This window comes from Paroedura picta, chromosome 12 (assembly GCF_049243985.1).
Source record: "Paroedura picta isolate Pp20150507F chromosome 12, Ppicta_v3.0, whole genome shotgun sequence".
NCBI lineage: Eukaryota > Metazoa > Chordata > Lepidosauria > Squamata > Gekkonidae > Paroedura > Paroedura picta.
In genome coordinates, this window is record NC_135380.1 from 48,904,594 (window position 1) to 48,918,621 (window position 14,028).

General features: G+C 47.5%; 1 protein-coding gene across 11 annotated transcripts in view; it reads left to right on the plus strand.

The window, feature by feature from the left end:
* Nucleotides 1–14,028, plus strand: part of VAV2 (vav guanine nucleotide exchange factor 2) — a 389,230-nt gene that overhangs the window by 301,179 nt on the left and 74,023 nt on the right. For 8 of the 11 annotated variants that reach the window (XM_077305014.1, XM_077305020.1, XM_077305016.1 and 5 more), the window contains exons 13-20: nucleotides 124–209; nucleotides 1,280–1,412; nucleotides 2,376–2,390; nucleotides 2,996–3,105; nucleotides 7,318–7,419; nucleotides 11,426–11,514; nucleotides 12,958–12,974; nucleotides 13,444–13,459. In XM_077305014.1, the coding sequence (XP_077161129.1) occupies nucleotides 124–209; nucleotides 1,280–1,412; nucleotides 2,376–2,390; nucleotides 2,996–3,105; nucleotides 7,318–7,419; nucleotides 11,426–11,514; nucleotides 12,958–12,974; nucleotides 13,444–13,459 (568 nt within the window). The remainder of the gene's footprint in view (nucleotides 1–123; nucleotides 210–1,279; nucleotides 1,413–2,375; nucleotides 2,391–2,995; nucleotides 3,106–7,317; nucleotides 7,420–11,425; nucleotides 11,515–12,957; nucleotides 12,975–13,443; nucleotides 13,460–14,028) is intronic. The other 3 variants (XM_077305015.1, XM_077305018.1, XM_077305022.1) reach the window with 1 other exon arrangement.

Genomic DNA, 14,028 nt, shown 5'->3' on the forward strand with positions numbered 1-14,028 from the left:
TTCCTTCCTCTGAACTTTCCTCTTTTTGACAGCCTGTTTGTATTTTTGAAGAATTTATGAATAAAAGAAAAATTTAAAAAGAGAAAAGTTTCCATTCCAATAATTTCTTTCTTTGCCCTATAGCCCGTGAAGCTAGAAGAATACGGAAGGCCGAAGATTGATGGGGAGCTGAAAGTGCGATCCATAGTGAACCACACCAAGCAGGACAGGTGAGGGGGCCAGCGGGAGCCCCTGGCCAGCAGAAAAGCAGGGAAGCAACAATCTTTGCCTCGGCCAAATGACAGGGCATTTTATGCCACAAAGAGGAGCAAAGTGACTCTCCTGCCCCCTTCCCCCTCCTTTTAAACCAGTGGTGTTCTCTGTGCTTCCTTGGATTTGTTTGCTTTAAATACCCCATTGTTCTCCCCCTTGGGAACTCAAAGCAACTTACAGAAATTAAGAGGATATATAGAATAAACCAACCAAATATCTCTCCATAGTATTTCCAATATGGAATGATGGAAACATCACCAAATAAGCACACACCAAAATCAGCCTGAGTGGCATTCAGCTGGTTGGCTGGCCTGTTAGCTTAAGATCCTGAAGTGCCCCGAGCAGGCTGAGTCGGGGAGAGAGAATTTCACATACCAAAAGCCCCAGATTGTAAAGCACCTTTACAGTTGAAGCCAGCACCTCAAATTCAGCCTGGAAACATGCGACCTGCCTGTGTGAAGCTGTCAGAATTGGTGTGTTATGGGCCCGGATGTTTGCCCCTGCCAAAAGACAGGCGGTGAATTTGGGGCCAGTTGCAAGTTTCAAGTTGGCAGCCCCTCATACCGTACCTTGAGTGCCCTTTCTGCTGGAAGAGCACTGAAGACGTAAGCACAGGCCTCAGAGGTGGGGGAAAGATGCAGGGTTGCTGTGCATCACATCTGGACTTGGCTGGGATGGGGAGCATTCTCTTCAGTGTCTTGATTCAAAACCCCCATGCATCAGGTGCATCTTTGAGGATGCCCTTTGGAACACGTTTCTTTCATCTTCTGGGGAAAAAGCGTCTGCTTGGTCCATGTCATGCAGTCTCTTCTCTGCACTAACCATTTATATCAATTTATATAATGATATACCCAGCCTTCCCCTGGGCCTCCTGGAAATGGCTGATGGAGGAAGCCTGGGGCCCTCCCCCTCCTCCAAACTAGGGTTCCTAGGAGAGAAGGGATGCCTAGTTTAAAGGCTATGTGCAGGTCTCTCCTTCCAAGTCTGGACTTTGAATGAGTTTTTTTGTGTGTATTTTTTGGGGTAGGTATTTATTTTTGTTCGATAAAGTGGTGATTGTTTGCAAGAGGAAAGGCTACAGCTACGAGCAGAAGGACATAATTGAGTTACTCTCGTATAAGATGACAGATGACCCCACCAACAACAAGGACTTAAAGAAGGTAGGAGGCTGAGGAGCATCTCTTGACCCTTTGGGTGCTCTTTCCTGGCAGTGGAGGGAGTAGAGGAGCTGTTGCTCAGTGGTGGAACATCTGCTGGGCATGCAGAAGATCTCAGGTTCAGTCTCCGGTATCTCCAGTTGAAGGGACCAGGAAGTGAGGTCTCTGCCTGAGACCCTAGAGCAGTGGCTCTCAACCTTCCTAATGCCGCGACCCTTTAATACAGTTCCTCATGTTGTGGGGACCCCAAACCATAAAATTATGCCAATGTTCTTTCACAGAAATTAAACCGCAACTGACCAATGGCATGAAGATCCATTGTTCAGGATTGTATATAAATTGGGTCCCCCCCCCCCCCCCGGGATTTCTCAGTTCAGTTCTGCCTCTTGTCCCACCGAGTTGTGCTGCCACCAGGAGCGCCTGGTGGGAGACTGCTGCGATGGAGGCACTACTGGAACGGCTGGTGGCCGAGTGCGGGCGCCTGCAGGAGGAGCAGCAACAGTGGCAGCGCCCCCCCCCCCCCCGGCCAAGCTGCTCACCCTGCCGTGACCCCTGTGAAAGGGTCGTTCCACCCCCAAAGGGGTCCCGACCTCCAGGTTGAGAACCACTGCCCTAGAGGCATCATGGGTTTTTATTTCTTGGGTGGAACAAATGAAGCTGCATTTTACTGAATCAAACCACCAAGGTCAGATCGTCTGGCCAGAGTCTCTCCAGGGTCTCAGGTAGAGAGGCCTTTGCCATGCCATCCTGTATGGTCTTTTTAACCGGAGATGCCAGGGATTGAACCTGGGACCTTCTGCATGCAACTCAGATGTTCTACCACTGACCCATGGTCCCTGCTTTCTCCCTGAAATGGTGGTACAGCATGGGTCTCCCCAACCCTGGAAGCCGCATCAGAACTGCAGATGCCCCACAGTGGGTATTGCCATTTTAACAAACTCTTTCTTCCTCTCTCACGCTGCCCAGTCTCACGGGAAAATGGTAAGCCATACTCCCATATCCATGCAGATGGTATTTTCCCATAGAATGTAACATGTTGATGTTAGCCCTTGCATAGCTCTAGAGAATGTTCAGGTGCCTTGTTTTTGCTGCTCTACATTAGCCATGTAGAGTAGGCCCTGTACCACTTGTGAGGCTTAGAGAGGGCAGTTTGCCTGATCAGCCTCAGAGTTGCGAGTTTGTACAAGAAGCATGTTTAAGGCTGCATTTATTTTTGCACATGTGTTAGGAAGTAAGACCCACTGAACAAAGCAGGACTTCCTTTTGAGTAACAGCAGTTAAAATTGCAGTGCATGCTGTCAGACAAGAACCCCTCTTGGTTCTGCCTCTCAAAAGGCAACCAGGGGCTGGGCTGCCCTCCCTCTGCTGCAGCCAGAACCACTGAGAAGATGCCTCCTTGCCATACCCGCTGGCCCTTGGCAGCACATGCTCAGATTCTAACATGGGTAAAAGGAAGCTTGCAAGAGCCTGAGGCAGGGCTTTCCTTGGCATTTGCTCCGCCTTGCCATTTGCTTGGCTGCTGCCTTGGCATCCGGAGCTCGTCCTTCCTGTGGGCATGACTCACAGTCTCCCATTTCCCTTTGCAGTGGTCGTACGGGTTCTACCTAACTCACCTTCAAGGCAAGCAGGGCTTCCAGTTTTTCTGCAAGACAGAAGAGATGAAGAGGAAGTGGATGGAGCAGTTTCAGATGGCCATGTGAGCATCTCAGGACTTTTGTTGCTTGTTAGCAGCTGAAATTCCGGCACTCTTCCCCTTCCTGCTTTCCAAGTGCAGGACTGGAAGACGCCTGCAGCAATTTACGTTGTTCATGTCTTCACACAAAGGTCTCCTACTGGGAACCCAGGACCTTTAACCCTTTTAATCAGTCTGTCCTTCCTCCAGAGAGGCAGTGGACAGAATGGACAGACTCGAGTTCAAATCCCCATTCTCAGCTAAGAAGCTTGCTTGGTAACCTTAGGCCTATCAATCTCTCCCAGCTTAGCTTCCCTGACAGGGTTCCTATGAGGATAAAGGGAAGAACTCCATGGGAAAAGGATAAGATAAAAACATGAGAAATACACAGTCAGGACAGTTGACTTGTTTCTAGCCTCATTTTATCATAACAGCAATTGTATGAGGAAGGTGAAGCAGAGAAAGAAGATGGGGATTGGCACCGGTCCTCTCAGGTGTGACATTCTCACCCACAAGCTGTAAGAGAGGAGTCCATGACCATCATTTTGGATCTTTCCTTTCTCCTCTTGTCCCCTTTTCTTGTGCTTTTTCTTTAATTTATTTATCATATTTATTTATCATAATTAAAAAAAGGGTGCTCACAGGCATAGCTCACCTGAGCTAGGTTCTTTTTCTTTTCATGCAAAGTTGGTTCACCAAAGAGGATACTGAAGATGTCCATCATAATGGTGATGATGATGATGATGATAATAATAATAAAAAAATTTATTTATATCCCATAACATCCTTAACATGTATATTAAAAAATTAAAACAATGGTCAGTTTACTATAATTCAGCTTCCCCCCCCAACCCCCCCCCACTAAAATCCTGAACAAGGGAGGTGTGGCAGGAAACCAGTCGTCTACCTCCTTCTCCCTTTCTCCCCCCCCCCCCAGCAGTGAGGCCAGCCTGCTATGGTAGGTATTATTTTTGGCTATAAGCCTGGTGGACTAGCATCATTTTACAGGTCCTGCAAGAACTGATTTAGGTTCCACAGGGCCCTGCCCTCTTCTGGGAGCTCATTGCACCACCAAGGCCAACTTCATCTCTTTCAGGCTAGGGATCCTGAGCAGATGTTCTCTTAAGCAGTGGTCCCCAAGCCCCGGCCCGGGGACCGGTACCGTTCCGTGAATCTGTCGGTACCGGGCTGCGGTTCCTCCTCGTCCTCCTCCCCAGCTGCTGCCTTGCCACTCTGCCGCCAGCTCACCTTTGGTGCTCTCCGGCAGCTGCCATGGCTGGGGCTCCCCCTCGGCATGGCACTGCACAGCTGCTGCTAGCAGCACCCCCCAGCAGGTGGCAGGAAGTCAGGGGCGCTGACAGGAAAGCAAGTGGAGCAGGGGCTCAGGCAGCGGCAACGTCCCTCGGCAAAAGACTACCCCCCCCCACCGGGCCTCAGTAAAATTGTCAAGCATTGACCTGTCCCCGGTGATAAAAAGATTGGGGACCACTGCTCTTAAGGTTCTTAGTGCTCTTGGGGGATCATGAGGAAACAGACGGTCCCAGAGATATGCTGGTCCCAGATTGTTTAGGGCTTTAAATGTTAAAACCAGCACCTTGAACCTGATTCAGTCTCCAATCTGGAGCCAGTGCAGCTGAGCGAGCACCAGTATTCTGTGTGCTTTATACTGAGTCCCTGTCAAAACTTGTATGGCTGCATTTTGGATCAGTTGTAGTAACCGGAGCAGTCTCAAGGGCAGCCCTTTGTAGAGTGAGTTGCAGAAGTCTAATCTAGAGCTGACCATTGCGTTAATCATACTCCAAGAGGTATGCTGCAAGCCACCACACCTGACACAGGTGGAAAAATGCCAGGCGGGCTGTCTTCATGATTTGGGTTTCCATTGTTAATTAAGGGTCCAAAATCATGCCCAGACTTTTGGCAGTAGGTGCTGATGTTAATTGTACTCTGTCAAATGTTTGGAGCTGTATCACCCACCCCTCTATATGCCAGCCCAGCCAGAAGACCTCAGTCTAAGCTGGATTCAACTTCAGCCAACTCTGCTCAAGCCAATCTGCCACAGCCCCTTGGTTGTCAGGGGGTGTTGATGGGTGGCTGTCCATTAACAGAAATAGCTGGGTGTTGCCTGCGTATTGGTGACAACCCAGCCTGAAACTCCGGATCAGTTGGGTGACGGGGTTCATATAAATATTTAAGAAGCATCAGGGAAAGATGGCCTCCCTGTGGGACCCCACAATTTAGGGCACCACATTAGGACATACCCTCCCCTACTGCCCTCCTGTCTCTGATTTTGGAGGAAGGACTCCAGTGATTTCAAGGCTGTATCTCTAACTCCTATCTCGACTAGATGGTGGGACAATAGTTTGTGCTCAACCATAAAGCTCTGCTGTAGCGCTAACCTGCCTAGATCCAGCTTTCTGTGGGGATTGTCTGTCAGGGCGACCAGAGCCATCTCCACCTCATGACCAGGATGGAAAACAGATTGGGAAGGGTCAAGTGCTAGAGTTTCTTCCAAGAATCCCTGGAGCTGTCCTGCCACCGCCTGTTCAGCCACCTCATCCCGGGTGGTAGTTGACCTGGTTGGAGGGACCCATCTCTTTTTCCCCCATTAAAGGCTGTGCCACTGCCTCTTTCAGCCTCTCCAGGAATGTCCCTGAAATCAGGGACAAATTGATAAAGTCTTGGAGAGGGCCTCGAACTTCCTCACCGCCAGCTTTGATCAGCCATGAGGGACACGGATCAAGAGGGCAAGTGGTTGGCTGGACTGCTGCCAGGGCCTTCTCCACTTTTGCCAAGGAGAGCAGACTGAAGTGGTCCAATGCAGGACCCTGAGACAGCCAATGAGTAGAGACGTTCTAGTTCACATTCTGCATCAAACCAGGTGGGAAAGATTTTCTCCACAAAATAGCTTGCAAAAGCCTCACAACTAATATCCAATTTGTTTTGGGACAATCCTGCGGATGACAGTTATCTAATTGTTCTAAATAATGAAATGTGGAATGTCATGAATACTGGCTGTTTCCACATGAATGTTTTGTCCTGCCTTGGCACAACCCTATTTGGGGGAGCTCCACATGCCGTTGTTTGGCTCCCCTGTTCTCTGCTGCTGTGTTGCCGTCTTTCCCAAGCCTAGCTTGTTAACAGTCTTTTTGGAAAGCTGGCAGTCAAGGCTACTTTGAGCACTGTGAGGACAGGAAAATTTGCACCTAGTCAGGTCCTGCCCACCTCAGTGCTACTGGCCTTATCTCGGCTGTGCAGCTACTATTCTGTCTCTCCCAACACACACTAGTACCTGCCAGAATACTTTTTCTGCTTTAAAAAAAAATCTGGCCATTGACTATAGCCTTATAGAATCATAGAGTTGGAAGGGCCTCCAGGGTCATCTAGCAGAATGCAGGAAATTCACAACTACCTGCCCATCCACAGTGACCATGCCCAGATGATACCCCCCCCCCCAAAAAAAAAATCCCTGGCCAGTCTGGCCTGGAGGAAATTTACCTCCCAATCTCAAACTGGCAATTGGCATTTCCCTGGGCATGCAAGGAAGGGCCACAAGAGCCAAGCACTGGTATAATCTCTTCTGCCCACCCCCTTACAATCTGCCTCAATTCACACAATCAGCATTTCTGTGAGGTGGCTATCTAGACTCTGCTTAAAAACTTCCAAAGAAGGAGAACCCACCACCTCCCGAGGAAGCCTGTTGCTCTGAGGAACCACTCTAACTGTCAGGATTGTTATATTATTATAACCATCAACTGCAGCAATATGCAAGTTTTCAACCTTTTTAGAAAGTAAGTTTCATCCTTTTCCTTCCAGGATTGTAACTCAGCAATGAAAAGGATTAGGTACTTAATTCTTTTTTTTTTTAAAGAAAGGTGGGAACTAGCAGACTATTGTTGGAGCCATTGATAATATTATGGTGATCTGTCAATTACCAGTTGGTGTTTTTCCATGTGTGGGCATGCGAGCTGTGAGGGGCTGAAGCAGGTCAGCTGTGGGAAAACTGGTGAGTCTCCTGCTGCCGCTGCCAGAGCCTTTGTTCACCAATGCAACAGAAGCTACACAGAGAATTCTCATCTTTGTAGACAGAGCCTCTAAGTAGCTGATTTTCCATGGGTGTCCAGAGAAGCCATCTGGGGAAATTGGGATGGAGAGTCACAGTTCACTGGAGAAGTACTGATGGGTGATGAGACAAAATTTAGGTCGATCTTATTTTATCATTTTTCCCTTCCCAATCAGATCCAACATTAAGCCCGAAAAGGCCACTGCAAACAACCACCACTTCCAGATGTTCACATTTGAGAAGACTGCTAACTGCAAAGCATGCAAGATGTTTTTAAGGTGAGAGGAGAGGGCTGTTCTCTGGCTGAAAGGGATGAGTCTCTGCAGTGCCATCTATCTTGCTTGACAGAGGAAGAGCAGATTACCTTTTCCAGATGTGAGGCTTTGCACTGCTGCTGGGACTTCTATGCTATTTTATAGAGCAGTCATTAATGCAGCCTTAGGAGATGACACCCAAGGCCTCCCACCCCCCTCCCACCCCCCGCAGGTGGGCTTCCTTGGTGGGAGGAAGTGGAAAGAGGAAGGTTGAAAGAAGTAGCAACTGTGTTTAAACATCACAACTTCCTTTATCATGCAGTGGGATGCAGAAGGAGGTGTGTGTAAATTCATGTGCCTGAGTTTGAACTCAGGACAGCAACACAAGAGATGATGGTGCCCAGAGAGCGGGCAGTGGACTTCAGGATGGCAGCACACATGCAGAACTATCTGGCTTCAGCTTGGCTGCTCTGCCTGTAATTCACCCAGTCTTGTTTTTCTTACTTTTGCAAGTTCCTGCCAGTGGCCTCCAAGAGGTACTTCTGTTGGCCTCTTCTTTCAACAGCCTTTCCCTGCTCCCCCAATCAAGTGGCGACCACACAGCCACACAGCCAGGCAGCTAATGGACTTCAAGGACATCTTACAGCAGATAGGATTTAAACATTATTTTCCAGTCACTTTTTCACTACATTCCGTGAGACACACGAGAATACGCTCAGGCCCACAGGCAGCTTCTACAAGGTGTGGCTGTGTACAGAAAAGGCTTTTAATAGGAGCATTCTTTGGATTTTTATAATGGATTAACTTTATATACTAAAAAAATGTAGGTGGCATTTGGAAGAATAAATATTTTAATTGGAGATCTAAAGATATATTCAGATACTTTTCATTAGTGTGGGAGCCTCTGCATTCATGTGAGTAATCATCACCCTAAGCATCTATACACAGACCTATATTTAAAAAACAGTTAATATTTATTTATTTATTTATTTTATTTACATTTCTATACCACCTCTCTTGTGTATATACCACCTCTTGAGCCTCTTGTGGCGCAGAGTGGTAAGGCAGCCGTCTGAAAGCTTTGCCCATACGGCTGGGAGTTCAATCCCAGCAGCCGGCTCAAGGTTGACTCAGCCTTCCATCCTTCCGAGGTCAGTAAAATGAGTACCCAGCTTGCTGGGGGGTAAACGGTCATGACTGGGGAAGGCACTGGCAAACCACCCCGTATTGAGTCTGCCATGAAAACGCTAGAGGGCGTCACCCCAAGGGTCAGACATGACTCGGTGCTTGCACAGGGGATACCTTTACCTTTACCACCTCTCATGACAAATCATCTTATAGAATCATAGAGTTGGAAGGGGCCATACAGGCCATCTAGTCCAACCCTCTGCTCAACGCAGGATTAGCCCTAAGCATCCTAAAGCATCCAAGAAAAGTGTGTATCCAACCTTTGCTTGAAGACTTCCAGTGAGGGGGAGATCACCACCTCCGTAGGCAGCCTATTCCACTGCTGAACTGCTCTGACTGTGAAAAACTTTTTCCTGATATCTAGCCTATATCGTTGTACTTGAAGTTTAAACCCATTACTACGTGTCCTCTCCTCTGCAGCCAGCAGAAACAGCATCCTGCCCTCCTCCAAGTGACAACCTTTCAAATACTTAAAGAGGGCTATCATGTCCCCTCTCAACCTCCTTTTCTCCAGGCTGAACATTCCCAAGTCCCTCAACCTATCTTCATAGGGCTTGGTCCCTTGGCCCCAGATCATCTTCGTCGCTTTCCTCTGTACCCTTTCAATTTTATCGATGTCCTTCTTGAAGTGAGGCCTCCAGAACTGCACACAGTACTCCAGGTGTGGTCTGACCAGTGCCGTATACAATGGGACTATGACATCTTGTGATTTTGATGTGATGCCCTGTTGATACAGCCCAAAATGGCATCTGCCTTTTTTACCGCTGCATCACACTGCCTGCTCATGTTTAGTTTACAGTCCACAAGTACCCCAAGGTCTCGTTCACACACAGTGCTACCTAGAAGCGTATCCCCCAATCATCTTGGGATGATTCACAGCATAAAACCAATAAAATGCAGCATAAACCCATAAATAACCCTTAAACATACAGTAGCTAAAAATAGAAATATACAATAACCAAAAATAAAAGCCAAAAGACAAGTGGTAGCATACTTTCTCTAATCCAATAATGTTCCAGCCAGGTCAGCATTATTGCTTAACGATGCTCTTCATAATACATCTATTGCACATTGTTTACCACCTCATAGTCCCCATTGCATCACGGAAGTGCATTTAAATATTAGACCACTGAAGAGGACCCCAGAGGAGGTTGAAATGCCTTTGGTTATTTGGCCATTTATCTATGTGTCAAAATTCATTCATTCATTCATTCATTCATTCATTCATTCATTCATTTGGATTTTTATGCCGCCCATCTCTATGGCTCTGGGCGGTTTACAAAAAACATTTCAGAACATTTACATGGAGCAGTGTCAGTATCAATATAACAATATAACAACAATAACATACCAACTAGAACTAAAACAGTATTTCGACAACAATAACTTTGACACTCCCTCGGTAGGTTCAACCTCTCAGTCTGGGGGGGACGGGACCTGTAGGTGTTATGGCTCAGTCGGCCCCACAAAATGCCTGGTGGAAGAGCTCCTTTTTGCAGGCCCTGCGGAATTGTGGAAGTTCCGGCAGGGCCCTGATCTCTTCAGGGGGCTTCCACCAGGTGGGGGCCAGGACTGAAAAGGCCCTGGCCCTTGTTGAGGTCTGACATGCCTCCTTAGGGCCAGGGATCTGCAGCCAGTTGGAGGTGGTGGAGCGTAGAGCTCTTCTGGGGGTATAGGCAGGGAGGCGGTCTCTCAGATACACTGGGCCCAGACCGCATATGGTGTTAAAGGTTATTACCAAAGCCTTAAACATACAGTAGCTAAAAATAGAAATATACAATAACCAAAAATAAAAGCCAAAAGACAAGTGGTAGCATACTTTCTCTAATCCAATAATGTTCCAGCCAGGTCAGCATTATTGCTTAACGATGCTCTTCATAATACATCTATTGCACATTGTTTACCACCTCATAGTCCCCATTGCATCACGGAAGTGCATTTAAATATTAGACCACTGAAGAGGACCCCAGAGGAGGTTGAAATGCCTTTGGTTATTTGGCCATTTATCTATGTGTCAAAATTCATTCATTCATTCATTCATTCATTCATTCATTCATTCATTTGGCGTAGAGCTCTTCTGGGGGTATAGGCAGGGAGGCGGTCTCTCAGATACACTGGGCCCAGACCGCATATGGTGTTAAAGGTTATTACCAAAGCCTTAAGCTTAATTTGGGATTCAACTGGGAGCCAGCTGAGTTCTGGATTTGTGCAGTAGAGCATGATACACGTTGATGTTTTTAAGTTTTATGTATTGTAATAAATGCGCATGGATTGTAATAAATGCACATGGATTGTAATAAATGCAATATTTTTAAAAAATATTTACACCTGCTGCTGCCCAACCTGAACTGAGGGGGACAAGCACAGCCATGATGGGAGTGAAAAAGCAGCCTGACCTTTTGATAAGTGCCCTGTGTGTGTGAAGTGGCACAACCATTGGCAACACAGCCACACATTCCAGAAAAATGTGACTTTGAAATAATTTTGCTTGTACATGAAATGTTCCCCGCAGAGAATCCCATCATCATTTCCCCTTGCACTTGGTGATTCCCATCCTGGGTGTGTGCGGGGAGGGAGGCTCAGAACACAACCGGACCATCTCCACTGCCCCCCAGCAAATCTGTGGAAACTGGACACACTCTGTGGGCAGTTGTGATTCTGCATGAGCACTGGATACCTTCCTCAGATGGATTCTGAGACAAGCTAATGTGTGTTCAGTGGGGACTGGGGTCTGTGCTGGCATTGCTCATGCAATAAAGGAATGGTAGGAATGTTCAAAGCTAATGGTGGAGGGGGGAGGTCCCCAATTGTTTCTAACCCCTTCCCTCTTCTCTCTCACCAGAGGGACCTTCTACCAGGGATACCAGTGCATGAAATGCAAAGCTGGTGCACACAAAGAATGCTTGGAGGTTATCCCACCTTGCAAAATCAGTAAGTTATCCCAAAGCAGAAGATGCTTTTTTGTAAGTTAACTGAGAGCTGGGAGGAATTGGGGAGAAGGAGATGAATCTGGAAATTTCCCTTTCACTGACTCTCAGCTGATCTTGATATCCCTTCCCTTTTGGCTCACAGCTCTGTCCTCCTTTCCTGCTTCTTATTTGCATCACTTGTGTATTCCAGTTACTTTGGGTGAGGGGCTCTCTTCGGCACACAGCGTCCTCCCTCTAGTCGTTTTTAGTATTACATCAGTTCATGTCCAGAAGATTTCCCTGAAGGTTTAAACTGCACGTTTTTGTTTATTTATTCATTTTATTTATTATATTTATTCCGGTCATAAACCGATGTAATATTGAATTGACCGCTAAAGGAGCAAAACATATACAGAACAGACCTCTCCACCCTCTGAGGCAACAGGAGCACACAGGCAAGCTCTGTGTTTGGGTCTCCTTTCTTTCTCTCAGTTTACAAAGTCTGACCCCCCCCCCAACTGCATCCCTGGAGAGTCCTCTGAGTACAAGGCCCCAGGGCCCCCACCCTTGTCTATGGATGAACCTGTTGCACTGTTTTCACCCCTCCCCTCGCAGGGATCCGGCTCTTGACTCCAAGGAGGACCTCTGCCGGGCATGCTTTCTGCTGTGTGTAGGTGCACATGCAAGGGTGGGAAGGTCATCTGCTGGGGACAACACCCCCTGTGTGATCATAGTGTGAGCTTTGATGAGCACAGACATTCACGCTGTCCGTCTTCACGATATGTTCCTATTTCCCCTCTCAAAGTGTGTATGGCTGGTTGAGAACAGAGGGGGTGGAGTGCTTCCAAAAACTTTCAAGACCCATCTAGAAATGTATGTTGTTGTTGTTAGGTGCGAAGTCATGTCCGACCCATCGCACCCCCATGGACAATGATCCTCCAGGCCTTCCTGTCCTCTACCATTCCCCGGAGTCCATTTAAGTTTGCACCTACTGCTTCAGTGACTCCATCCAGCCACCTCATTCTCTGTCGTCCCCTTCTTCTTTTGCCCTCGATCGCTCCCAGCATTAGGCTCTTCTCCAGGGAGTCCTTCCTTCTCATGAGGTGGCCAAAGTATTTGAGTTTCATCTTCAGGATCTGGCCTTCTAAGGAGCAGAAATGTATACCAGGTTGGAAATCCCAGGGTTGAATTCAACACAGATTCTTGCTTTATTGACTGCATAAAACAGCTTGGGTGGTCATTGGCCAGAAGGTAGCAACTCTTCAGAGGTCTGGCCTGAGATTGTTAGAGAACAGATTTCAAAAAAACAGAGGAGAGGACCACAGAAGAAGGGGAGGGTGAGGCAGCAAGGCTCCAGGATATTGAGCAGAGAAGGGATGAGGGCAATCTGTCTTGATGAGCCTCTTATTTCCTGCTCACGTTTCACTTATTGATTTCACTGCTTTATTTTCTGCTTTGCTTTCAGGCTCTCCTGCAGACCAGGTAAGCTTCTCCCCAGAAACACGAACAAGTGTGACTGGTGGCAGCCATGACGTGTGTCGGGAGGGAGGTGTACAGGAAGGATCTTTCTGCTAATGCTTGAGCTTTCTCTTGGCCCGAGTAGCCTTCCCCAAGAGAGGGGCTCTGCCTCCACAGTCCAGGAAGGCTTCTTAGGGAAGCAGATCAGCAGGGATCCAGCAAAAGGCTTAGCAAGTTTTCAACCTTCTTGGTGTACTTTCTCTGACCAGTGCCTGCAGAATCCTGTTCAGGGTTTCTTTTCTTGCTGGTGGCAGAGATTAAATGTGAGCTGGGGGGCTTCTTTTCTCACCACTGATACTCTAAAGAATGATGCTGCAGTCTTTTTGCTCAGATGCAGGCAAGGGTAGAGTGAGTTGCTGCTCTAGTTCTGTGGCCCCAAATTGAAAGAATCACAATGAAAATCCATGTTCTCTCTCTCTCTTTCTCACTGCAGGATTCAGTGAATGTGGGTAAGTTTGCTGCCGCCTGGTTCTTTGTTTGTTTCAGGATATCTTTCAGAAAACTTACATTATGTCCTTCAGCCTGGAGAAAAGGAGGTTGAGAGGGGACATGATAGCCCTCTAAGTATTTGAAAGGTTGTCACTTGGAGGAGGGCAGGATGCTGTTTCTGTTGGCTGCAGAGGAGAGGACACGCAGTAATGGGTTTAAACTTCAAGTACAACGATATAGGCTAGATATCAGGAAAAAAAATGTTCACAGTCAGAGTAGTTCAGCAGTGGAATAGGCTGCCTAAGGAGGTGGTGAGCTCCCCCTCACTGGCAGTCTTCAAGCAAAGGTTGGATACACACTTTTCTTGGAAGCTTTAGGATGCTTAGGGCTGATCCTGCGTTGAGCAGGGGGTTGGACTAGATGGCCCCTTCCAACTCTATGATTCTATGATTCTATGATTCTATTCTATGATTCTTACAAACGTATGGAGGAGGCATTTGCTTGGGCAAAATCTGCCAGTTGGAGTTTCACATGAAAAAATCATATGGAAAAAAAGAAAATGTGAAGTGACCCCTAGGAGGATCCCTGT